The 27,538-nt window shown below is 35.7% G+C and overlaps 1 protein-coding gene across 2 annotated transcripts in view; it reads left to right on the top strand.

Moving 5' to 3' along the window:
• The window catches only part of LOC149803907 (4-hydroxybenzoate polyprenyltransferase, mitochondrial-like), a 60,243-nt gene that overhangs the window by 14,664 nt on the left and 18,041 nt on the right, over positions 1–27,538 (top strand). The window contains exons 5-6 of one of the 2 annotated variants that reach the window (XM_089953721.1): positions 3,695–3,780; positions 25,703–25,833. In XM_089953721.1, the coding sequence (XP_089809847.1) occupies positions 3,695–3,780; positions 25,703–25,833 (217 nt within the window). Of the gene's footprint in view, positions 1–3,694; positions 3,781–8,268; positions 8,400–25,702; positions 25,834–27,538 lie in introns of both variants that reach the window. The other variant, XM_089953722.1, reaches the window with a different exon arrangement.

Genomic DNA, 27,538 nt, shown 5'->3' with positions numbered 1-27,538 from the left:
GGATTCGGCAAACGTGGGTATGTGAGAAAGCTTGCCATGAGCTTCTCGTGGGTCGGTGGTTCTTTCTGGGGTATTCCCAGGTTCTTCCTCGACTATTAATACTTGCCGCCATGTATAGCCTATCATGTGCTGAAAAATGGCATTAAACCCCACAATAACAACAACAACAAAACAGTTCCTGCATCAGTGGCAATACAGGAAATGGCTCTTAATTTGTATTGATGCTAGTTTGTTGGGCTGGGGGCTCACTTGTTGCCTCACTTCACCATGTTGATCAGCAGCTGGAGTCAGCAGGAGAAAGCACTTAATATAAACCTCTTGGAAATGAAGCCTATAATGGACATCTTTGTTCATGCAAGATAACCTGTGCTGGATTCTCGTATTGTCAGAATGTTCTGTAGTGTCTACTTGCCTCCTCAAATCGGGGGGTGGGGGGAACAAATCACTGGACTTTTGCATCTTGGTCTGGGAATTTCTATGCTGTTCAGACATATCACTGGCAGCCTGTGTATGTTGGCAGATACGTCGAGATGGAATTAAAATCTGCATACAGAGGGGTCCTTTCATCCATTGATCTTTCAGCATATTCATCCTGTGCTAGAACTCTTTGTGATGCGTTCAAATCACAAACTGTCCTCCATTGTATCTCCTGCCCTGTGTCTTGAATCTTGGCTGTGGATGCTTAGATAAGAGGGAAATTGGGGCTACATCTTTTCTCTTGTCTGATTCCATAAATCATTTCTAAAATCAGGGATCAGAATTGCAAAGTTGTTTTGGTAGCCTAACTTAGATTTAACAAGTTATGGGCAAACAGTTTGCTCAAAAGGTAATAGGCCTCCCAAAGAAGATCCTATCAGTATTCACTCAACTCAAACAACCCTACTTGCAAGTGTTTCAGGCTTCGTTATGGTAGGCTTTTGTCAGGAGATCCTTGAATAGCAAGGAGTTTCAGCTTTCAGTAATGGAGTTAAGAAGGTTCTCCATTTTTAAAGCCTGCAAGGAGATGTAGCATTTATTTAGGGACTGGTGCGAAGATAACATATTCCCCTTGAATGCCTCAATCTCTCAGTTGGCTAATATTTTTCTGGCACGAAGAAAAACTTAGCTCCAGTTACTGTCATCCTCTGGTTACTCTCAAGATATTGCTATTTGATTCCTGACGCATTCAGGTAAGAGTGAATATAGGTCACAACAGTGATCTGTTTAATGTTTTGGACAACTATGACCTGAATAGGGGGGCCCTGAGTGGCCAAGTGGTCTAAGGCGCTCACTGTCACGGATCATTGCTATCTCACCTCTGTTTGCGTGGGTTCGAGTCTCGGGTTCGGCCAGTGTGGGTATGTGAGAAAGCTTGCCAGTAACTTCTCATGGGTCGGTGGTTCTTTCTGGCATTTCCCGGGTTCTTCCTTCCACCATTTATACTGGCCACCTTGTATAGCCTATCTTGTGCTGAAAAATGGTGTTAAACCCAACAATAACTACAGATACAAATATAAATTGACCTGAATAGGCCGAAATTACTCACCTTGTGCACAAAATGGAGTCTTTCACAGGTTTTTACTTTGCTTTCTTACATGACATGATTTCTGAATGCGGTAGGCATAGCATGCTGGTTGAGTGAGTTGTACGCTCTTTCTCTGGACCTGAACATGCTCTAGTTCGTATTGGAAGGCTCTGTGGTGTTAATGACATGACTGGGTTTCATAGCTAAGAACCAATTACTGTCTGGGAGCAGTCAAAAGGTGGTTATCCAAACTCTGTCCTTTCATAAATCATTGAGAGAGGTGAATAAGACCTGGTCCACACTCTAAGAAATTATTAAATGCTTGAAGAGCCATTGGTTCCGATAACTTCTTATTATGCAAGAATAGAGGTATGATCTCTTAAGCCCTGGCTGATGTGGGTAATAGACTTGACTTGTACATTATCTCTCGACCATATGACTCACAAGAATTTCTATTCACAAGATTACATCAGTCTTGATGAATCTCACATCCAGACACAATGGTTTGATCACAGAAGCCATTAGCTGGCATGCAGTCAACCTTTTCAAGTTCTTATCTGTGAGATCTAACATAATAGAAATGTGAGTAGAGTCTGGTGTGTCAAGTGGCTGTGGCATAAGGTGTTCAAACACTAGTATTACGGAAACTGAAAGAAAGAATAATGTTAAAGTTTATGGTCTCTCAAGACATATGGTATTATAACAGGTCATAACACTATATAATCAATAAATCTGTGCTTTGAGAATATGGTTTCTCAGAACAGGTGGTCTTTCAAGACAGGTTTTACTGTACTGATATATGAAAATTAGATTGTAATACTTATTTAGATAAATTCTTCATTCAAGTGAAACTGTTGTCAAAAAAAGTTAAATCCCTGTGCAAGCAACTCCTTTAAAGGTATGCACAAATGTTTGTCCTGTAAATAATACAAATTTCTGAAAATTTGTGACAAAACTGAATAGCTTTTGGAGTATTTTTTAAAAATATAAATGTTATATGCTTGTCAAGACATGTAAATGAAGTTAGATGATGAAAATAACTGTAAAAGAAATTAATAAGAATTATTGATACTTGTTTGATATTTATTAACTAGTATACCACACATCATTCAAAGTCAGAAGAGAGTCTAAACCATTAAAATATTATTTTTAATCTAAGATTTGGTCTGATTCTAGTCCACACAGTGACTATCAACTTTGAGTCTGAGATTTGGCCTCATTCTAGTTTGCACAGTGACTATCAGCTTTGAATCCGAGATTGGCCTAATTCATTCTAGTCCACATGGTGACTATCAGCTTTGAATCTGAGATTGGCCTAATTATTTCTAGTCCACACGGTGACTATCAGCTTTGAATCTGAGATTGGCCTAATTCATTCTAGTCCACATGATAACTGTCAGCTTTGTGTTAACACGGGAGAGCACATATTATAAGATTCAAGTAGAAGAATGTGCTTACAAATTAATCCTTCTAATTAGATGACAAATCCCATTAACCTTATGTTTTGAGACCACCCTTTGTCAACAGACAGTCTTGTATTCTGATAAGATTTGTTATTGTCCTATGCACATTGCTTCATATACAGCAGTTATCTGGGCAACTTCATTGGGCATTGGCTCTGGATAAAATAAGTATAAGCTTTTATAATTTAACCATTTGAACCAAGTTAACTTACAGATAAATAACATTTAATATATAAATGGACATAAACTGTGTGCTTAATTCACTGATCTCTTGATAATAAAAGAACATATTTCAGCCACAGAAAGTATGTTCACTTTATGTAATGATTTTCTCTTTGAATAAAAATTGTATAGCTACAGTGCTTATTTATTTTTCCTCATTCTCTGTTGATTGTTGTAGGCCAGGAAAGAAATCATTTTTCAGGCATAGTGCAGTTTGGGTTACTGTAAGGAGAATAAAACTTGCAGTTGATTTTGATCCTTGTTTCCTTGTGTCTTCTTGGGGCTTTTTGTACAAAGCAAGAAGAAAAACAAGACCATGACAAGAATAAAGGTATTTTGGATACTCTGATCAAAGATTGAAGAATTATTTCCATATTAGCAGTAGCATTGGGTAGCTGGTGGATGGGGAGATGTAGGTTGGTAATTACTCATTTTTGAATTTATTTGTGAAAAGTTTTTGGACTGAATGTGACCCATCAAGTTGTTCTATCTTAATCCTTTTCAGTATCATCCTAGGAGCATCATCAATGTTTCTTGTGATTTCCTATCCCTTGGCAAAAAGATACACCTACTGGCCCCAAGTAATGCTGGGTAAGTGCTCACTTTCACCACAGACACAGATGGCATGTTTAATCATGATTAATTCTGATTGCAAGTTACCAATTAAGCAGGTAATGTTTTGTATGCTAATAATACAATTTAGAATATGTAAAGTTGAAAACTACATCAGAGACTATAGAATTTTACACACCCAGTATTTATTTTTAAAAATTATTTTATAATAAATTTTACATATTTATTTATAATTGGTAATTATATCCATGAGCCTACTCATTAATGTAATACTTCTGTATATATTTCAATCTGGAGTATTTTATATGCAGTAAGCTGAAACTGGAGCACTGTTTCATAAAAATGAAAGTAACTATTTTGCCATTCATGTTGCCTATAACCCATTTTATTTTTTTAGTTAATTTCCTGCTATAAAGGTATATGGACAAACTGTACCCAGTCAGTTTTTATATTGTTGGAGACAGTAGGGTTGTAGTTAATCACATGATGTTTAAACACTGATGATGATTTATTTCTGCAAACAGTGTGTTAAACTAATATAATGCAAAGAAATAACAAGAAAAGACTAACACACTATTTCATTATGTAAAGGAAATATAAACAGTCACACAGTTAAAAAAATCATACATTCCTTGACAGACAGAATAAATATTTAAATTTTCTTGATTTACAAACATTTAACACTGTAGTTCCTGAGTTAAAACTCTTAACCATATGTAGACCTATATCCCTAAATGACATCACACAAGTACACTTTAGGTGAATTGTATAAACTACTTTGTCATTATTCAGTCAAATCACTAACCAGTAATGCAAACATTGAGTAGGTTACTAAAAGCTGTATAACTTCCAGTTTTGTATTTCCAGTAATGTTAAACACAATGTAAAAACATTTGGTACAAAATATGACATAACTGCAATATCCTTTGACTTTGACTTGGTGACCTATGTTGAACTGTCCGGCTTTTCACATTATAATGGTATTTTAGAATTTTTTCTGGTGCCTAATTAATTTGATTATCATCCAAAAATATTGAACAAGAGTCCTATTAACTTTGTTTTCATCAGAGAAAAGCTGAAAGTAATACGGATACAACTCTGCCTTTATAGGGACAAAACACTCAGTTAAAATAGTTGTTTGCAAGATTTATTAAACTATATGGGCACCATTTAGATAAATATATTAAGTTATCTTAAACATTATAGTTTGGTTTCTAGCATTATGATTTTTAATATTAACCATCAACAAGGTCAAGTCATTGTTGTGACGGTTTATATCTATCAATATGCCCCCCTCCCCATTTGCATCAATGATGTCCTTCAGCAGTAGGGCTGATTAAATTACAGTCAAATTTACCTTAAGAATCATCTCTCTTGAGTTGTCACCTGTCCCAAACAAACCAAGCTTTAGAAACAAGTGCTAAGCAGCAATCGGTTTCCTTTGGTCGGTTTATCTATATTTCTGCAGGGGATGCTTACCACAGGTTTGATTGTTTTTGTTAAAAATATATTTGATTGTTGGCTGTTCAAAATAATTTTCTACATTCAGCTCATTTTGAAAAATGAACATCTGAAAAAGATTTTAAAGGCTGATAAGCAGTTTCAGGATTTTCAGAATAGGCTTATTCCTTGGCAGACTTGGACTTGTAGCAAAAACTATTTAGCTGGAATTACTAGCATTAAGAAATATGCTCCATGTAGAATTACTAGCATAATGACTTACACTCCATATTTTTTTAAGGAATCCAGCTAATGATCTAGTATAATGTAGAAGAGAAAGATTTTTGGGCAATTTATTCTTGATTCTTTGCTCATATATAGAGAAAAGTTCTTGATTGTTCTCTTTTGAATTGCCAAAATGTTTCAGAGAACTTGTCTGAAAATTTTTAATGCTCTGCTTGTATCACCATTGTCATTATCATCCACCTCCTGGTGCTCTTCTTGTTAGGGTGAAGAAATGTTAGGAATGATATAACCTAAAGACCCCCCCCAAAAAATGAAAGATTGTGCTATTTGAGGTAAAAGAGATACTTAATGTCAACACTGGACTGTTTTTAAGGTAAAACTCGTGTGAATGTGACATGGCCACAATGCTTGTTGTAGACTTAATAGCAATTTAGTAAAAACATTGCTGAAAGTTCAAAAGACATGCAGATATTGTCATGCTAAAAGACTCAGGTGATTATTATTCATGGCCATAATTTTGCCAACATAATGTAAGTCTGGACTTGACAAGGAATCCAGCAATCTGACTTGACAGAACTTGAGTATAAGACTTGGGTTGGTGGCCTGACCTCAGTTTCATCAACATGTGTCTCAGATTAAATATAGATTTGAAGACACTGATTTCGGTTGGTTACATTGCTAGGTTCTAGACAAATTTAAGCCTGTACTTAAGTTCTTTTGGTGAGATACAGGCCAGGAGTTAAACTTTAAAACATGTTTTAAAAACTGGGGCCAGGCACTTTATTTTCTTGAAGTATTCTAAGCTTGAATCTCAGCAAAGTGCAAACAAAATTCAGCATTAATTCCAGTGTTATGACTATTGCATTAGAGGTGCTCACTTCAAATAAAAATTATAGAGTGATGTAACATGGGCTTTCAATATTTTCTGTATGTTTTTGAATGCCAAACATTTTTGCCAAAACTTTTAACGTCTAGTAGTTTTTTAAACATTTTAAAATAATTTTATTTATGCACTAATATTTTTGGACATGATTGTAGTTCTGCAGTGACAAGACAAAAGAGACAGACTAACACCATTTTTGGAAAGTTGGGTAATGGCTGTTTTATTATAGAAAGTTACATGTGTCAATCAAATTGTCAAAATGGGGAGAATGATGTTTTTCGGTTCATTAGATTGATGTCAGTGACATATTTTTTTAAAGCTATAATATCATCTATACAAAAATAAATAAGAATTGTAAATACATTAGAAGAATATGTGACTTGTAATAAAAAAGAATCCTGTTAAAAAGTCAAGATCTTGATAAGGAAAATTTTGTTAAACACTTCCATTATGAATAATACTAAAATCTATCTGGTCACATACTATTCACATTTTTAGCAACATTAATTTGTAATGTATTTTTAAAAAAAGAACCTAGCACAAAAACAGATCTTTATTAATATATTTTTATATTGTTATGTTATGAATTTATAAATATCGGGGATGTAATTTAATTTAGTCCTTTACAAATTTTGGTATTAGACCACACAAACTTGAATCAGTTCATTGGTTCTGTTAGTAACATTAAGGACTGGTCATCCATTTTTCTACCCACTACAAAAATACATTAGTGCTTTAAATATCTGGAAATTACTACAAAAACTTGCAGAAACTTACTTTTAAAATGTGTCATATAATATCAATTTTCATTTTGTTTTTTTATTAATGGCAAACTTAGTAACAAATCTGAGGTATATTTCTTGATAGGTGGTCAATGGTTGTAACATTGAAACATGGCTGATTTGTTTCCTTCTTGTGTGAAATTGTTTTTGGTATGCATTTTTTAGTGGACTGAAAAAAAATAAACAAAACTATTCAAGAAATGTTGGTTTTCATTTATTTTGATTACTTTGCAGTGTGACTTAAGGGACATGAGTGAGTTTGATTGTGATTACTTTGCAGTGTGACTTAAGGGACATGAGTGAGTTTGATTTGATTACTTTGCAGTGTGACTTAAGGGACATGAGTGAGTGTGTGATTACTTTGCAGTGTGACTTATGGGACATGAGTGAGTGTGATTGTGATTACTTTGCAGTGTGACTTAAGGGAAATGAGTGAGTTTGATTTGATTACTTTGCAGTGTGACTTAAGGAACATGAGTGAGTTTGTGATTACTTTGCAGTGTGACTTAAGGGACATGAGTGAGTTTGATTGTGATTACTTTGCAGTGTGACTTAAGGGACATGAATGAGTGTGATTGTGATTACTTTGCAGTGTGACTTAAAGGACATGAGTGAGTGTGATTGCTTGTTCTTATCATTCCTTTTGAAACAAAGTTAAATATTTTTCTTATTCTTTAAGTTGCAACTAAGAAAAATATTTAAATTACTGAACATATATCAATTTCAACTGCAAAAATGCATAATGCATTGGCAGATCTGGGTCTTTGCATTATATTTGGAGTAAATGAGTTGAACAAACAACAAAGACCCTGATCTGCTGGCACAATATACAGTCGCACATCAGATTCTGTGTTTTATGCAGTTGGACTTGACCTACAGGTAAGTATAAATATGGTATGTGAACCATACCATCTGTAACATAACATGTTGAATATAATAAAAACTTTTCAGAAGTGCATTTTGATGAAGTTAGACTAAAATGTTTTAATGTAGACAAGGGGCAACATTTTAACTAAAAAGAATATTGTTAAAGTTTCTTCTTAATCCCATTCTCTCTCAATTTTCAGTGGTTTAATTTGCTGTCTTCAAACTTGATGACATTGTCCAATGCCATACAGATCTTTCTTCATTAATCATATATTTTATTCATTTCAGGTTTGACACTGAACTGGGGTGTGTTGCTGTCTTGGGCAGCACTCCGGGGTAGCATTGAGTGGCCTGTCATCTCACTATACACTGCTTGTGTTCTCCATACTATGTCTTATGATACTATTTATGCTCATCAGGTAGTCATTCCTCACTTACCCATTAATCCAGCATGTGTACTTACTTAATTGCCCATGGGGGTGGGTGGGGAACTCTTTCACAGACTAGTAAAATCCACATGGTCCATGAAGACTTTCGGCACATCATTTATTGTCTTGCTTGCATTCCATACATATAATGTTCCTGGGCAGTGATGGCATCATTTTTGCAGGCAATAACAAGCCTAGGAGAAGTTTTATTGTCTGATTGGGTTGTTGTCGATAGATCTTACAGCATGTTTATAAATGAGCTAAAAGAAAGTACACAATGTTGTGAACTAATAAACGCACCTATGGTTTTTCTCCATGGGTAGATTGTAGCATGACAGAAGCAGTTGTTTAGCCCAATAAGGATTGTTGTTAGAGGATTTTGAAATGCAGTTAAACATGCAGTTTCTCAGTTTAGTGATGTCACATACATGTATTTTTATGTCTTCAGCTATGCATGCTGCTTGACCATGCTGTGTTGCTCTTCCATTATTACAATGTTCTGTGTTGATAGATATTTACTTCATTAAAAACAACAAATCTGGCAATTAACAATTTCAAAGCCTGATAGCTAATTACCTGTCAGTTTCTGCCAATTGTGACCTTCAAGTTACTATTGACTTCTAGCATAATGTACTTTTGAGGTTATATAAGTGACATCGGTCATTCAATATCTTTCAAAAAATAACTTGCACATATACTCCATTTGGCATTAAATCAAATCTTTATTAGTTTAAAAATAAAAAAGTTTCAGACGAAAATTATTCATGAAGGCATGAATATTTCACAGGTGAAAACTAGAGTTTAATGAAAACAGGATCTAAAATAGAAAATTCCACAGTGCAGTCCTTTATTGGTACACCCCATTAATCCAACATACCTATTCTTCTATCACAAAATTTGGGACTGCATGAAAAATAATAGAATCAACCTTGCAATATTTGCAATATAAATGAGGTAGGAGTTGATTGGGTATTTTAATTACACAGGTCATCCGCATTTGATTTATTCAGCTGACGGATAAAAATTTTTATTTTTATGGAAACTAATTTCCATATTAATATTCTAATTTACACAATTAAACTTTAAACAAAGACTGAACAATATTGCTTATATTCCTTCCCTCCTGTATTACAATGAAATTGTACTTTATCCTGTGCTTTTTCTCATGTACAGTTTGTTTACAAATAAAAATATTTGGTACATTCAGAAGGAAAATATTTAAAATTGTAGCTACCTTTGTCTGTGACAGAGTTCCAGTGCCAGATAAAATATGGGATAAGTTTCCCATTGACTTTGTGGTGTACAGTCATAGATTTGTACATACTGGATGAGCAGAACACTACTATAACCACCGTTTCTGTCGGTTTTTTCGGCTGTTTAAAATTTTGGAAACTACAGTCAAACCTGTCAATAGCAGTCACTCATGGGAAAAGACCAAACTGGCCTTTATAGACAAAGGTGACCTCTCTATGCTTGATTTACCATAAAAACTTGGTTTTTAACAAATACCACACACCAAATTTGCATAATTATTATTATTATTATTTTTATTATTATTATTGGAATTATTATTATTATTATTAAAAGTAGATTTAATCTCGTACAGTTTTCAACAAAATTATAACATTCATGTATGTTGTTCTCTTCCAAACTTATATTCCTCACAAAGATTACTGCATCCTAGTCAGTTTAATCTATCCTGTAAACTAAATCAACACTTCTTAAAACAAAAATCACTTATCTTTGTATTGTGAACCGTGACAAAATGTTAATTTCTGTACAAATTGACAGCTTATACATGACTGTGAAACAAAGGACTGACTCTTTGTTCAGCAGACTAGTTTAACTTGACTTCAGAACAACAGTTCACACTTTAAAATAATATCTGGATAAATTGGCCAGCTCACCAATAACATAAGACAGTTGGCTTATGTGTGAGACTAGTGTTGAATGATTGAAAGGAAGCCATATGTGACTATTGTTAGTCATACACAAACCAAAATTTCACATGCCTTCAAGTTTTTAAATATCTCGACCAAGATTGACATTTCACAGATTATAGTTGATACATGAAAACAGGACTGCTTTTTACATCATCCATATTCCTTCTCATATAATGTTAAAAGCTTGTGTTTGAATTTGACATATTTATATGATTGAGTTACATTGACACTTTGACAGTGTGACTGGAATACATTGAGTACAATGAAATAAGATACGCATATGCATCAATTCACATGACATGTCTTTATCTAAAAAAAAAATTGCTTTCCTCATAAAGCAAATTTTATTTTTACAAACACTGAGCATTCTCTGGAGAATATCAACGTTACATTATATAGGCATAAAGCAGTGAGAAACCATTATTCGATAGGAAACACCAGGCTGTAGACCACAGAAAGCACGTGATTGTTATATACATGACTTTTGTAAAGGATTTTCTTGGGGAAAATTAGAATGACCATTATGACCAGGTGACCACTATATTAAAGTCTCCATTCAGACAGGTTTGACTGTACTTGAAAATTTTATAAAAGTTATATATTTATGTTTGGTATGAAAGTGATGGTATAAGCTATAAAATTGGTTTAAAATTTTTTTCTGTAAAATAGCCTCTAAAGGCAATGTTAAGATCAAAGTTGGTCAATGTTAAGATCAAGGTTGGTCAATGTTAAGATCAAGATAGGTCAGTGTTAAGATCAAGGTCGGTCAGTATTAAGATCAAGGTTGGTCAATGTTAAGATCAATGTTGGTCATTGTTAAGATCAAGATAGGTCAATGTTAAGATCAAGATTGGTCATTGTTAAGATTAAAGTCTGTCAGTGTCAAGATCAAGATAGGTCATTGTTAAGATCAAGGTCGGTCAATATTAAGATCAAGGTTGGTCAGTGTTAAGATCAATGTTGGTGAGTGTTAAGATCAAGATAGGTCATTGTTAAGATTAAAGTCTGTCAATGTCAAGATCAAGATAGGTCATTGTTAAGATCAAGGTTGGTCAATATTAAGATCAAGGTTGGTCAATGTTAAGATCAATGTTGGTCAGTGTTAAGATCAAGATAGGTCAGTGTTAAGATCAAGGTAGGTCAATGTTAAGATCAAGGTAGGTCAAGGTTAAGATCAAGGTAGGTCAAGGTTAAGATTAAAGTAGGTCGATGTTAAGATCACATTGATTTGATCCAGAGTTTACAAAAAATAGGTGGTCTGTTTCCGATTTTGAATGTATTAGGATATAAATATCCCATAAAAGAAACTGACCTATATGAATGTGTATCATGACATCAAATTTTGGATAGCAATTTTATATTAATGGACATAATAATCAGGTATGATAATACTTGAATTTAATGTAAACTTCAGTATTTTGTCATCAGTTATCAACTTATGCTCATAATATTACATCCTGCAGGGGTGGGGTGGGGAGGAGTGTTTCAAACTACAAAAACTGCAAGGTTTTGATATTATAATATATCACTGTAGCATTATGTAGAGTAAATGTGGCTAAACATTGATAGATATCACCACATATTTTCAAGAATCATGTTAAATTGTATCACAGCAATAGCACTCCATGTCTTCAACAAGCGTATTAGATTATACCACAACAAAATACTGCCATATAGGACAAAAAGTTTAAAAATGATTCATCCATATTCAAACAACACAGCAGTGATGCCATCTCCATTTGAGTTTATTATGTCATGTGGATAATTTGAATACGGCTAGGAAGAGATTTTTGTGACAACTGTTGAATCATCACCCATTACCATTCAGTCATCTTCATTATAGGTTTTAATGGAAAGCTCATTGATAGAAATGTTTTCTTTTCTGGGTTCCAGATTCAGGCAGGTCACTGCCTAGCACAATATTGCAAAACATACACTGAAAGATGGCATTTCAAGAATTTCTTCCATCATGTATACATGGTGTGTTCGTCAAAAATTAAAAACAGAAATGTTGAGATTTTGATGAAATGAGATGGTCAGTTTTATGTTATATTTTCACATGTCTTGAACACTAAGAAGGTTGTAAAAATGTTCAGAAGTAACTCATATACTTGCTTATGAGTTAAGTCCAGTTGCAGACTGCATGAGTACATGCAGTTTGTTAATAGTAATCCATAGAACAAGTAGCATAGACCCAAAAATGATTTTTAGATCAGGGTCTGTATTGTTTGCTTTTGAAGTCAACTTACAAATGCATATGCATGGTAGTGTTTCCTTCCAGGTGCTTAAAGGTTTAATGGTTGTTTTCCTAATTGCTTTGCCATGGTAGCTTGGTTGGCTGAGCATTGACTCATATTTCCAGGGGAGTGGGTTTGATGCTCACCAAGACCAAGCCATAGTGTTTCCTTGGGAAAGACACTTATCTCCCATATCATTGGCATTACAAGGAATGCTGCTTGGTAGAAAGGCACAAATGCTGATACTGACTAAATGAAGCAAAAGTGAAATGCTATTTTTTTTTAAAACAGTTGCCAACACAAACACATTATCAAAGCATAGGTAGGCAGTTATTATCTATTCATAAGGATTATAAACACTGAAGTCTGTTTAAATGCGTTACCATGACTAATTTTATATCTGTGACAGGACTTGCTTAAATCTTATTTCAGTATTTAGTTTTGGTGACAACATAACATGACCATGAAACTGCCACGTTTCTCAAATACGTTACATTGCTCACATTAAATTTTGTCACATCAAAGACACACTGCTGGTTAAGGTTACTCTCTGAAATGAACTATATTTATGCTGTACACTGGATACTTTTGAAATGAACTATTCTACTTGTACTCGAGATACTTTGAAATGAACTATTTTAGCTGTACACTGGATAATTTATAAATGAACTGTTCTAGCTGTATGCTGGATACTTTTGAAATGAACTGTTCTAGCTGTACAGTTAATACTTTTGAAATGAACTATTCTAGCAGTACAGTGGATACTTTTGAAGTGAACTATTTTAGCTGTACACTAGATATTTTTTAATGAACTGTTTTAGTTGTACACAGGGTACTTTTGAAATAAACTATTCTAGCTGTACACGGGGTACTTTTGAAATGAACTATTTTAGCTGTACACTGGATAATTTGGAAATTAACTATTTTAGCTGTACACTGGATACTTTAGAAATGAACTATTTTAGCTGTACACTGGATACTTTGGAAATGAACTATTCTTGGTGTACACTGGATACTTTTGAAATGAACTATTTAGCTTATAATGGATACTTTTGAAAGTAGCTATTTTAGCTATCATTGGATTCTTTTAAAATGAACTTTTCTAGCTGTATGCTGGATACTTTTTTTGCAAAAGGCACTTATTTGTAGCATTTTCACCATAAATTGCTTTATGTTAAACTTACGCTGGAGCAAACAGAGCCTTGTTGGTTATAGCTTCAACTTGTGCTCCATTCCAGAGTGTATAAATATATGCAAATCTGCTTTAATGACCACATGTATATAGCAGACACCTGTGTATAAAGGTCAAGTAAAATGTATCACGCTTATATATAGACCAGTATATACAGCCACATAAAGACCATTTGTCCATAAATGTTGTTTCAGCTGGGTTTCCTAAGTGGAGATCATTCACAGTATTTGTGCTGTTTTTTTTGGACTGCACCTACCTCAAGAATAAAAAATGAAGAGCCTAAAGAAACCAAAAGCAATCAACTCCAGCCAGAACTGAATACCACTGATGATTCAGAGGAGCAAATGGATTAAAACTTCACCATTGTTTAGATATGGGCACTAAAGTATCCTGCTTAATGAAGGCAGTTTATGTTCTTTGGCCATGACAGAGTTTTTGTTGTTGTCATGAGCATGTATAGATATAACAAAGGTTTTTTAAGATGCCAAGTGGTGGAAACACTGAGCCTCTGTTCATAAAATAGCACATTTTGTTTTCACTTAAAATATACGGAATTGGAGGAAATAAATTAGTTTCTTTTGGAGTTCTTTACCAGTAACTCAGAACAATCTATTAATGGATTGAAACTTCACCATTGTTCTGATATGGACACTTCAATATCCTGCTTAATGAAGGCAATTTATGTTCTTTGGCCATGACAGAGTTTTTGTAGTAAATTAGTTTCTTTTGGAGTTCTTTGCCATTAGCTCAGAACAATCTCTAATTAATGTATGTAATGATGCTGTACATTTAATTGGATTTAAGAAAAAGTTGGTGGAAACTTATCTCATATTTAGTTGTATTTTACCCTATATCTGGCATATTTTCATTCAGTTATTGCCCAGTTTTGCCCACAATTTATATAAGGATATCATTGTCTTTAAATGAAAGTCCTGGAATAATGGAATATTTCATATCTAGCAGAATAATTTAGGTACCAATACATAAGTTATTAATGTTTATTATTCATTTTTGAGTTGATAGCATAGTTTCTGTAAAGTTTTGTCTGCAAAACAATGTTGATGTTAAAGTTTTAATGGATGTGCTTTGATTCATGAAAGACGAGAAATTACTACACTACTATATATGGAAAGTTCATTGGTTACCATTTTATCAGCACTTGAGTTTGCAGATAATAAGTAACTGAAATATTGATCTAAGATAGTAAGTGTGACCTTTAACCTTTGCATTGTTTTGTGGTTGAATAGCTTTAGTACTGTAGACCTTTTTCAGTGAATATCAAGTTTTATGAAGCATTAAAAATTATATTGACTGATGCAAAACTTGGGTCAATATGATAGGTCTACTGGTTCATAAAACTTAATATTCACCAAAGCAAAGGTCTGTAATCATTTTATTACATGATTTAGTGCAAACTTTTCAAACTGGGCTTGCTTCATTGAAGTGAAAATGCCATTTCAATTGCATGGCATAACAATATATTATGATAGGATGATGCAGTATCATGAATCATCATAAATTACATGCTGTTGTATCAACCATTGGAAAAGTGCCTCTCATGGAAATCATATAATACTAACCAATGGAAAAGTGCTTCTCATGGGAATTGTGTAATATCAACCAGTGGAAAAGTGCATGTCATGGGCATCATGTAATAAAGTGTTTGGCCCCATGCTATAGCATCCATATTTGTCATGCATTTTGTATTGCTTATCTCTTACCAGTCCTTTTGCTAATATTTAGTAAATTGTGTCTTTTATCCTTTTTTGCTTCCTCTGTCATAATGAGTTACTCTTGCATTAATACACTTCTTGCTTTTCTTTAAATGCATGATGCAAAATAGATAGTAAACCAATACAACCCACAGTGTGAATCAAAAGACTCTTATTACTGAATTTTTTTAAATACATTACAAATTTCACTCACACTTTAGTGGGAATTCGTTTTCCTGCTTTAGATTGTGCAGGTTAAATTGGAATTACAGTTGAAAATTGAATTCATTTACCAGTAAGTATAGAGTGGTAAAAACCTTAAATTTGCTTGTCCTTAAAATGTGATTGAACATCATTACATATAAAAGTTGTTAATATTTTTTAAGCGGCTTTTCAGTGATTAGCTCCTGTATGGTCCACTTTGATTTACATGTTCCAGTCATGTTGGTTGGTTGGCATCCATTAGTCTTGAGAGACAGTAGAAGTGTGCCCATGAGAGATGTCCTGGTTTGTGGTTGTGCAGCATCTGCTGTGGCTATGTAGTCCAACACGGGAGTGGCAGTCCTTGCTGCACTTGAAAGTTGAGTCTGGTGTGGGTTGGAGCTGCTTCTTCTTCCTCTGCGATCGCTTTTCATCAGCTAGCAAGCATAGCTTGTCCTCGCTGGCTTACAAACCAGTGATCAGAGCATATCACAAGCTGGACCTGTCTAGAGTAAGCTCTTCCCAGGTGTTGACATTGATGTCAAGGGCTTTCATGTTGTGCTTGTAGACATCTTTGATGCGGAGATGTGGCCGTCCGATCGACTTTTTGCAAGAGGTACATGAACTGACTGACTACCTCTAGTTCGTAGTTGATGATGATGCTGCTTGGGGGGTCCGCGTTCTGAGCCATCACATTTTTTTCTTTAGGCTGATGGTCAGCCCAAACTCCTCACCTGCTTTAACAAAGTGGTCAATCAGGCGCTGTAGCTCAGCTTCTGTGTGACTGGTTAGAGCATCATCTTCTGCGAAGAGCATGTCCCTGATGGTTGTTGCTTCACTCATTTTGCTCATTGCCTTCATTTGTGCCAGGTTGAACAGTCTGCCATCTGATCGAGTGTGCAGATAGATCCCTTCTGTGGATGTTTCAAAGGCGTACTTGAGCAGGACAGCAAAGAATATGCCGAAGAATGTGTGGGCAAGGATGCAGCCCTGTTTCACTCTGCTGCGGATGTCAAAGGGGTTGGATGTGGAGCCATCGTACTGCACTGTGCCTTTCATGTCATCATGGAAGGACTGGATCATGCTTAGCAGCTTTGGAGGGCATCCAATCTTTGCCAGAGATGTGAAGAGTCCATCTCGCTGATCAGATTGAACGCCTTGGTGAGGTCTATAAAGGCCAGGAAGAGGGGTTTGTGTTGTTTTCTGCATTTCTCCTGTAGTTGCCTGATGGTGAAGATCATGTCAGTTGTGGACCTTCCTATGCGGAACCTGCACTGCAACTCTGGATACGCTCTGTCAGCAAGCGTCTGCTGTCTGTCCAGGATGACACATGCGAAGACTTTACCTACGATGCTGAGAAGAGATATGCCCTGTAGTTGTTGCCCTTGTTCTTGTAAAAGGTTATGATTTTGTCATCTCTCATGTCCTGAGGCACTGCACCCTCATCCCACCACTGGCAGAGGAGGTCGTGCAGTTGTGTGAGCAGCAAGCTGCAGCCACACTTGATGACTTCTGCTGCATTGCCATCCTTCCCTGGGACTTTACCTAAGGACAGTTTCTCCAAGGCCTTCTTTAATTTGGCTGCAGCAGGTTGCTCCTCCAGTTTGGCCATGAGAGGGAGATTTTCAATGGCGTTGAGGGCATCATTGATCACGTGGTTCTCTCTGGAGTACAGTTCAGAGTAGTACTCCACCTAATACTCTATCTGCTTGCCCTTGTTGTGGATACCATCGCTTGCAGCAGACTTCAGTGGTGCTGTCACTTTCTTCATGGGACCCATTGCTTTCTTTATGCCATCGTACATGCCTCTGATGTTTCTGATATCTGCTGATGACTGGATGATGTGACAGAGCTGAAGCCAGTATTCATTGTCACACGGCCGTGCTAACCTCTGTACTTTGCTTCTGGTAGATCTGTTTGCCTGTAGTGTCTTCTGGCAGGTAGATCTGTTTGCCTGTAGTGTCTTCTGGCAGGGGTGTTGTTTGTATTCCTAGTGAGCACTGCAGCGTCCTTCTATGGCTGGCATGATTGTGACAGAGTTAGCCTCAAACCATTTGTTGTTCTTTGACTGCTTCTTAACAAAGATCCATGTGGCTGTGCTGTACACAGTCTCTCTGATGTGATCCCATCTCTCTTTGGTACTGCCGTTGGGAGGTTCTCAGTTAAACATCTTGGAGAGGGCATAGGTGAATTCTTCATCCTTGTCTGGATATGATGTTTTGCTCACATCAATGCATGGTGTATCCTCTTGCCTAGAGTGGTGGATCTTCTTTGGCTGAAGCTTCATTTTGCAGCACACCAGTGAGTGGTCAGTGTCACAGTCAGCACTGTGGAAGGTACAGGTAAGAAGCACACCCTTCATGGCAGACCGTCTTGTAATGATCAAGTCCAGCTGGTGCTGGTGTTTGGACTGGGGATGCATCCAAGACACTTTATGCTGTGGCTTTGTCTGAAAGAATGAATTGGTGATGCTGAGGTTGTGTTACAAGGCCTGGAGCTGGATTTGGTTATCAGATGCAAGCCATTGGGGGATTTCCAAAGGAAATGGGTGCTTATCTCCCACATCCGTCCCCGGCAATATCAACCCTTGGAACCAAATCATTAATTTCACTAATTTGATATAAATTTGAAGTATGGCTGTATTCTGGATATAGCTTTATTCAGTAAAAGCACAGCTTACTATATATACATCAGTTTGCATCCCATTTTGTCCCATTTCATTTTCATTAGAGATTGACAGTGTGTAATAGACTTGTCAGCCAGTACAGTGAAAATCTGGTTTTAAAGATCATTTTTAAGGGAGACTACCAATAATTTATGATGGGTCTGTAATACTCCATCCAGCCTTTTTGCAGGATGTATTATGGTACAGCCCTTTCTGTCTGTCTGTCAGTAATTTTGTTTTCAGTGAAGTGATAGCTGCTGTCATTAGAGACCATAAGTTGTTAGTAAAAGGATTGGGTTTCAAGGCTGTAGGTTGTACTTAATTGTACATAGAGGTAGACTTTTTATTAATGTCTCTACAGATGAAGGCATTTACTGTACTTATATTATGTAATTTAATTTAATCAATGCTCCATATAGTGTATTCATTGTAAGCTTTCATTAGTCTAACTGTTAAACTGTATACCTGGTGAACATCCTGATTATTTTGCACATGTTCCTCTCCTAAATCTAGTAAATGGAATTGGAAGAAAAAGAGGAAATAAAATCAATTCACTTGTCATTCTTTCAGAGTACTAGACTGAGATTTCTTGAGAAATCATCCCTGTGCACTAACATTATGTAAATGAATTGTCCATTGCAGATTCACTTTTACTATGCATCACTCACTAGCAGATTGTGTGACATTGGGTTCACTTTTGTAATGTATCACTAAGTTTCAGATTTTGGGACACTGGGTTCACTTTTACTGTGCTTCCCTAAGTTGCAGATTGTGTGACATTGGGTTCACTTTTACCTTGTATCACTAACTTGCAGATTGTGTGACACTGGGTTCACTTTTATCTTGCAAGACTAACTTGTAGATTGTGGGACATTGGGCTCACTTTTACCTTGCATGACTAACTTGCAGATTGTGTGACACTGGGTTCACTTTTACCTTGCATCACTAATTTGCAGATTGTGTGACATTTGGGTTCACTTTTACCTTACATAACTAACTTACAGATTGTGTGACACTGGGTTCACATTTACCTTGCATCACTAATTTGCAGATTGTGTGACACTGGGTTCACTTTTACCTGCATCACAAACTTGCAGATTGTGTGACACTGGGTTCACTTTTACCTTGCATGACTAACTTGCAGATTGTTTGACACTGGGTTCACTTTTACCTGCATCACTAACTTGCAGATTGTGTGACACTGGGTTCACATTTACCTTGCATCACTAATTTGCAGATTGTGTGACACTGGGTTCACTTTTACCTTGCATGACTAACTTGCACATTGTGGAACACTGGGTTCACTTTTACCTTGTATGACTAACTTGCAGATTGTGTGACACTGGGTTCACTTTTACCTTGCATCACTAATTTGCAGATTGTGTGACATATGGGTTCACTTTTACCTTGCATTACTAACTTGCAGATTGTGTGACACTGGGTTCACATTTACCTTGCATCACTAATTTGCAGATTGTGTGACACTGGGTTCACTTTACCTTGCATGACTAACTTGCACATTGTGGAACACTGGGTTCACTTTTACCTTGTATGACTAACTTGCAGATTGTGTGACACTGGGTTCACTTTTACCTTGCTTCACTAATTTAAATATTGTGTGACATTTGGGTTCACTTTTACCTTGCATAACTAACTTGCAGATTGTGTGACACTGGGTTCACATTTACCTTGCATCACTAATTTGCAGATTATGTGACATTGGGTTCACTATTACCATGCTTCACTAAATTATAGGTTGTGTGAAACATGCACTCAGTCTTGACATAAATGATAACTTTTTCTTCTACCCACAGAATTTATTAAACATGTAACTTGTCGTGCAGACATTTGCATGGTATGGTCATTTAGTTAAAAATGTAATGAGGAGAAAATATTTTAGCATAAGAAATTAATATTCATTGAGAAATGGAACTTGTGAAGTGAGTCTGTGTTGATACAGAATTCTGTACAATACTTGCACACACTGAAAAATGTTGCTCACAAGTGTGATTGGGGCATATATTAGTCTGTCCAGTAAAATGTTGTGTTTAAAATCAGTTTGTCAGAGAACATGTTGGAGCATTTTATTTTCCGTGAACACATTTTAGTCTTCATAATCATTTAATAGCCCGAGTTCAGTATTTTTAATTGATCAAGCTTGACTGCACATAGTTGTTCAATTGTTTATGCAAAAAGCTCACAGCTCAATGCTGATCATTAGTAAAATAAATACATGAATTCAGAAATCTTTTTTTCAGGAACAATAAAAACTCTTTTCAGCAGTGGTATAATCAAGTTACTCAGCATGTTTTAGGTATTAAGCCAGCTTCAAGATGGAGTCTTAATGATATATTATCCATCAGTACAAATTTTACAGTTTTGCAGGGCAGCCAAACTTTTATGTCATCTACCCATAAAATAAAACAGAATCTGAAGCAAAACTTAAGATCTTTTGCTGCGCCTAACAAATTTCCATTCCAGACAAGTAGAACATTTTCAGGTTTTGCTGACCCTCGTTGATTACCAAGGATAAGGAAGGCATTAATTCATTCGGACTATTTGCTGACAATATTCTAGTTATTTTTACTTTGTCATACTGCTAACACTAACCTTTCTTGCATTTTCAAATAACTTTTTTATATTTTATTTTTGCTGTTGCTGAGAAGTGATTATGTTGCATTTAAATAATTCTGCCGGGGCCTACAGATCGTTCTTACTAGTGCAATTTTGTAGATGCTTCTCTTTCAATAAATCTAATACCTAATTGTTGCATGTATATACAGTGGTAACTTCCATGTCGGACATCTCAGTACACTTCAAGAAACCCATCCTTAGAGGTTGCTAATAGGGATGCCAGATAAAATCTTATAACAATTTTTCTTTAATTACAGGATGTCTGTGAAAGATATGGCCAAGAAACACCAATTCTGCGTATGCTCACTGATTGTGAAAGATATACTTTTTTACAAAATAATAAATCACAGCAGTTTCACTGAACACTCACTTTATGTGTGTTTGGTAGCTGTCATTATGGAAAAGAATTGTGTGAATGCACAGCTATGTGTAAAGATGAAATTGTTCCTGTCCTTACACAATTGCTGATGTATACAAATTGTTGAATATTATAATGTACAAGGGGTATTTACAAAGTTCTGAATATTAGTCTGCTGTACACAGAGTTCTTTCTCAGTGAGAAATATGTCAGTCCATCCCCGCAAATACTCATGTACCTCTATACACTTTCTCGATATGATTATCCAGTCATTGAATGCCTTTTGTATTAACATTTAGTATGTTCTTCAAACTGTATGCCCCTCAGCAAATCATCTTTAATCAGATTCAACCTAAAATTACTGTGGAGTATCATATGGGATGGTTTGGATGCTGTGCTTCACCAGCAAGTCCATCAAGACAGCAGATTTGTACACTGGTTTGTTGTCATTGAATAGATGTATACCTCAGTTACCACTGCACAGACAGTTGGGTTTGGTAGTTTTTCACAACTTTTGAGGCACAAATATGTTCAGTGACACAAGCAGTATCAGGCACAAGTACCTGATGACCAGGCCTTTTGTATTTACAGTCTAACTGCGTTTGTGGTCTCTGCTCATTTACTCTAATACAAACTTTATTGTTTTCTCTCGTGTCAGCTACAAAAAAAAGTAAGTCTATGTTTCAGCATCTAATTCAAAAACATTCCAGGGCACTTTTTTCATATTTGGCAAGTAGCTGCTCAGCAATTTCAACCATTGTATTTGATAGCCAGCATCTTGCACACCTTTCTGAGCTTCAGATTATTCTTCATTATATTATAGACAGCTGACAATTGAATGCATATGATAATATAAATATTTTCCACTCTGTATAAAGCATTGTCATCAGTTTCCCCCTTCACACCAGCCACTTCACTAAACCAGTCACAAATAGAGGTCTTCTAGAAAGTGGGTCCTCTTCCATGGATTTTCAACCAATAATGAGACCAGCTCAGAATTGTATGATATGACATAATTATTTGGTAAATATAGTCCAAGTTGACCCTGTTATCAATCAGAGGGTACCCCTAAGAACTCGGGGGATTTTGTCAAATGCTCTTTGCATAGTTGCAGAGTTGTTTTTTCTGTCTATGGCAATTTTATGCCATGGTCATTGCCTATGTTATGTTACATCCATATATCTGCAGGTGTCATGTGTGCCCTATATGCATCTGCAGGTTTCCTGTGTGCCCTATGTGCATCTGCAGGTGTCCTATGTGCCCTGTGTGCATCTGCAGGCACCCTGTGTGCCCTATATGCATCTGCAGGTGTCATGTGTGCCCTATATGCATCTGCAGGTGTAATGTGTGCCATATGTGTAGCTGCAGGTGTCCAACATGCCCTATGTGCAGCTGCAAGTGTCCAATATGCCCTATGTGCATCTACAGGTGTCCAACGTGCCCTGTGTGCGACTGCAGGTGTCCAATATGCCCTGTGTGCATCTACAGGTGTCCAACATGCCCTATGTGCAACATGCAGGTGTCCTGTGTGCCCTATGTGCAACTGCCGATTATTTGACAGAATGTTATTTTGTCTTGTCAATTTGAAGAACATTTATTTGCCCAAAAATGTTATAGCAAAATATTTCAAACTTGTCAAATACCCCTTGTACAGTGTATTATTGTCAAATATTTAGTATTAAAGAGTCAAAAGTGGGTGATTTTTACTTGTATATCTGAGATTTCAGATAGTATATCTCATCTAGGTAAAGGGCCACTGTATATGAGCTGCTTCTGTGTTGCATGTATACCTGTCTAATGCTGGTACTGGGAGTAATTTCTGTGTTGCATGTATACCTGTCTAATGCTGGTACTGGGAGTAATTTCTTATTTTAACATCTGTATAGGCAGGTATGCAATAGTTTTAATCAAAACAAAACTTTACAGAAAATGAAGTTGACACATTTAAGCAACCAGATATTTTGCTAAGTGATAAGTATTGAGTAAGAAATTATTTGTTAATTGTACAATAACAATTGTAGTCTAATGAGAAGCTTTATATTGGAAGTTTCCAGTGTATTTTAATTTTTAATAAGATCAGAGTTAAATAAATTGTTATGGGAAGGATTATATTTAACAATTACATGAAAATGATATTTTATAGTATTTATTTAGTAATAATTTTTAGCTCAACCAAAAAAACTTATGGAATGGCCTGTTGTCATTCATCTATCCATTAGCACAAGATTGTCATCTTGCTTCTCCTAAACTACATGGAGGATTGCCATGAAACTTCACACGCATTCATCCCATGGTCTAACTCCCTTAAATCAAAATGGCCCTTCTTGACCTCCAATATGGCCACCATGGCTGAAATCTTGAAAATATTTTTGTAGTTCTGAATGGAAGGTCACATTAACATGGGGTTTTCATCAAAGACTTTATGAAATTTAGTTGACCCAGATCTGATGTCCAGTATGAAAATCTGGTATTGCTGCTTCATTTCATTGGATGGTCTATGGCCATGGTGGGCATATTGGATGCCAAGAAGGGCCATATGGCATTTTCACTAGACTTATGATGTCTAGTTGGTCTTAAAACAAAAATGGTTCTGATCTGATGCCATCTTGAAAATCTTGTTATTGCTACTCATGAATGGAAAGTCATATCTTCATCGTGTTTTCACCAAAAGATTTCGTATGTTGTCTGCTTGGTCTTAAATGAAAATGGCTCTGGTCCAGTTTCCAATATGATTGCCACAGCAGCTGTCTTTAAATTCTTGATATTACTGTTCCTGAATAAAAAGTCAGCTTGGGTTTTCACTAAAAGATTTCTTGAGACACTTGTTCCTACATGAAAACAGTGCTGATCTGACACCCAGTGTGCCCATGAAGGCAGCCATTTTGATAATTTTGTTATTGCTACTTATCAGAAATGGAAAGGCTTAATTAATAGGGGGTTATTACTGAACACTTCTCATTGCATCTAGTTTGGCATAAATAAAAATGATCTGACACGCAATATGGAAATCTTTTTATTTAAGGTATATTTCAACAAGACATTGTCATAATGGTTATAAAAATATACAGAAGTAAGGTACTAGGTTGCTAAATATTTGCTGTAATTATTTGGTATCATTTATTTTAATAATCAATCCATAAAAATCATTTTGTTTCTCCAATTTTTAATGTGAAGAAATTTTTTAATTTATAAACAAAAAATGCAAATTCTGTGTATTGAAATTACAAAAATTAGACAGCACTGACAGTTCATCACAGCCAGGAATTCATATTGTGAAGTAAATGAAGTAGAAATTGTAAAAACAATACACAGATAATAAATGGAAAACTTGACTATAGCGACATAATGAGAGGGACAGTACTATACTGAGGGTCATTACAGTGAGGGAGCACCGCACACTGTCTGGTTGCTTGTCTTTCTTTTCCTAGTTACACTAGTTCACATATGCAACATTCACCCTTTCACTACTGAAAAAGAGGCTTTTTGCCATTGCTTTGTAAAGACAGTTACATACATGGGGAAATTTTGCACTGATTTTCTAATTTTTGGTCAGATGTGCTTGATTAATTTCCATAATTTTGCAGCTTGTATGCTCCTGGCTAGTCTGTCTTTACTTTCCATGATTTTGCAGTTTTTTATGCCCCTGGCTAGTGTTTTTTTTTTCTGTCATTTTGCAGTTTGTATGCCCCTGGCGAGCCTGTGGGAGGGATCATATAAATATAGTTATCCTTTTCTGTCTCTACTGTCCCATGCATGTTGTCACACTTATTAACTTTTGAAGGATTTGAAACCTTATTTTGCATGAGGCTTAAAATTAAAACAACCTAGGTCAGATATTGTTTTAGTTTTTCAACATAATTTTACAGAGTTATGGCCCATGTTACACTTAAAACTTTACCTTTCAACTGTATCATATGATTGGAGACTTCTTTAGTGTATGGACACATTTTTAGTTTAAAACATATTGTCATTCCAGTGTGTGAAGCAAAATTTTTTGTGATTTATAAATATCACTAAAGTCAAACTGGATAAAAAAATTCCCCATACATGGCAACAATAAGCTTGAAGTATTGATATAATTATCATCTTTCTTCTCAAGTCAGAATATTATGTTCCCGCGTGGACTAATAAATTGAGCCTCTTAGTAGTGAAAGGGTCAGTTTTCTTAAAATGTACAACTACAAATATTCTGCTAGATTACTTATAAATTTTTTCCATTTTCAGACTTTGAATGTCATCAGGCATGCGACAGCAATGCTTTTAATCAAGAGCATACCTGGCTTTTTAGCTGATAATTTTTATGCTTTCTGAATGCAACTGTTTAACATAAATTTGACATTTCTGGTTGCTAGGGTTAACATTCAACTATGGAGCGATGCTGGGTTGGTGTGCAGTGAAGGGTTCAGTTCATTGGCCAATCATACCCCTTTACGCAAGTTGCTTGTGCTGGACTCTTGTGTATGACACCATATATGCACACCAAGTGAGTAGTGGTTTTCAGCATATGGCTTCTTAATCTCCATGTAAAAAGAAATGCTAACTTCTGTAACTCATGTAAGGGCATGGGTTGCATATACGTCATCATTTCATATCCAGATTTAAGCAACTCTAATGCCCACTGAGAGTTTCACTAACATGCAAAATAAGCTACTTGGCCCTGTAAAATCATTGAGGACTCTTTGTTTACTAAACAGAACCAAAAATGTTTTGAATTTTTATCCCTGCACATCAGTGAAGAGCAATGATATTGTTATTGTCTATGTGTCCATCTGTCTGTGACAAAGCTTTTCATTACTTCTCCTGGACACACCATTTGGAGAACTTTACTGGAACTTATAAATGTGGTTTCTGTATTTGTGCCATGGGTTGTACAGTTTCTTTTCTTGGGCACACTGTTGTGGAAATTTCTTGACAAGTTTGCTTAAAAACGGGCTAATTTGAAATTTGACATCTTTTCTCCTAAATTGATTGAAGAAATTAAACTGTAAAGTCAAAATAAATGTTTATCGTACATATGCAGTACGGTTGTACCATCTTTTCTCGACTTCATTTTGGATCATTTTTGTGAAAATTGTGGAAAAGTTTTTTAGAGTATGGTTTTAATCAGAAGTTTGTCATCATTCCTCTCATTCTGCACGAAGGATTTTATCGAATATGGCAGGCTAAGTAAGTGGTTAGTGTAAATGTACAAAAAGGTTTTATATTTTTTATCCGTCTCATTTTTGGGTAAACTATTTTTGAAACATGAAACCTGTCAAATTGGTTTTTAGCTTTTCAGGCTTAAGGCCATGTGAGTTTATGACATGGTCCACTATTCACCTTGCATCTGTCATTCATCTGTTTATTATTTGCTAAATTTCTTCGCAAAGCTGCTGGACCGGTTTTGATCAAACTTGGTAGGAATATACCTTAGGAATGCTCTACAAAAATTATATTTGGGGTGGTTTCCCAAGCAGCGGTGTGTATCCATAGCAGCCATATGGAAAACCGCCAGAACTAATGAGCCAATTTTAATCAGATTTGGTAAGAATGTTTCCTATAACATGCTTTGTGAAATTTACATCCCAGGTGACTACGCCAGTAATAGTGTGACTTCCCTAGTATTCACTGGAAACCCTATTTTCAACTTCTTTATTAGAATGGCTGGGCCAATTTTAATAATTCCAGGTGTTCCAGGTTTTCTATGGCATGCTCTGTCAAATTGATTTCCTGGGGGAATATGTTAGCAACAGTGTAGTTTCCATAGCAACCATATGAAAAACCTTATTTGAAATTTTTCTCCAAAAGGGCTTGAGTCTTGGCTTTAACAATATGGATACTTGAGAAAGCTTTCCAGTAACTTCCTATGCGTCAGTAGTTCTTCCCCCCACTAAATATAGACTGCCATATACAGCCTGTATGTCCTGAAAAACGGCATTAAACCCCACAAAACAAAACAACCTTCTCCAAAATAGCTTTGATCATTTTGATCAAACTTGGTAGAAAGGTTTTAGGACATGCACAATAAAAATTCTGAGTTAGCTTCCCTAGCAACATGGTTTCATTAGCAGCCTGGTGCAGTCTTTATAGTGGCCCTACTTTTTCCTGTTTTTGTCAGATTCCCTGTATGTCCCCTACCATCCAAAACAATCCTACATCCCTAAAACATTTTTAAACATTTTATGATAAAAAATAATATGCTGCATGAA

This window comes from Sinohyriopsis cumingii, chromosome 3 (genome assembly GCF_028554795.1).
Source record: "Sinohyriopsis cumingii isolate HCF-2022 chromosome 3, ASM2855479v2, whole genome shotgun sequence".
Taxonomy (NCBI): domain Eukaryota; kingdom Metazoa; phylum Mollusca; class Bivalvia; order Unionida; family Unionidae; genus Sinohyriopsis; species Sinohyriopsis cumingii.
The sequence above is the reverse complement of the archived record's forward strand: the minus strand, read 5'-3'. Positions and strand labels throughout refer to the sequence as shown.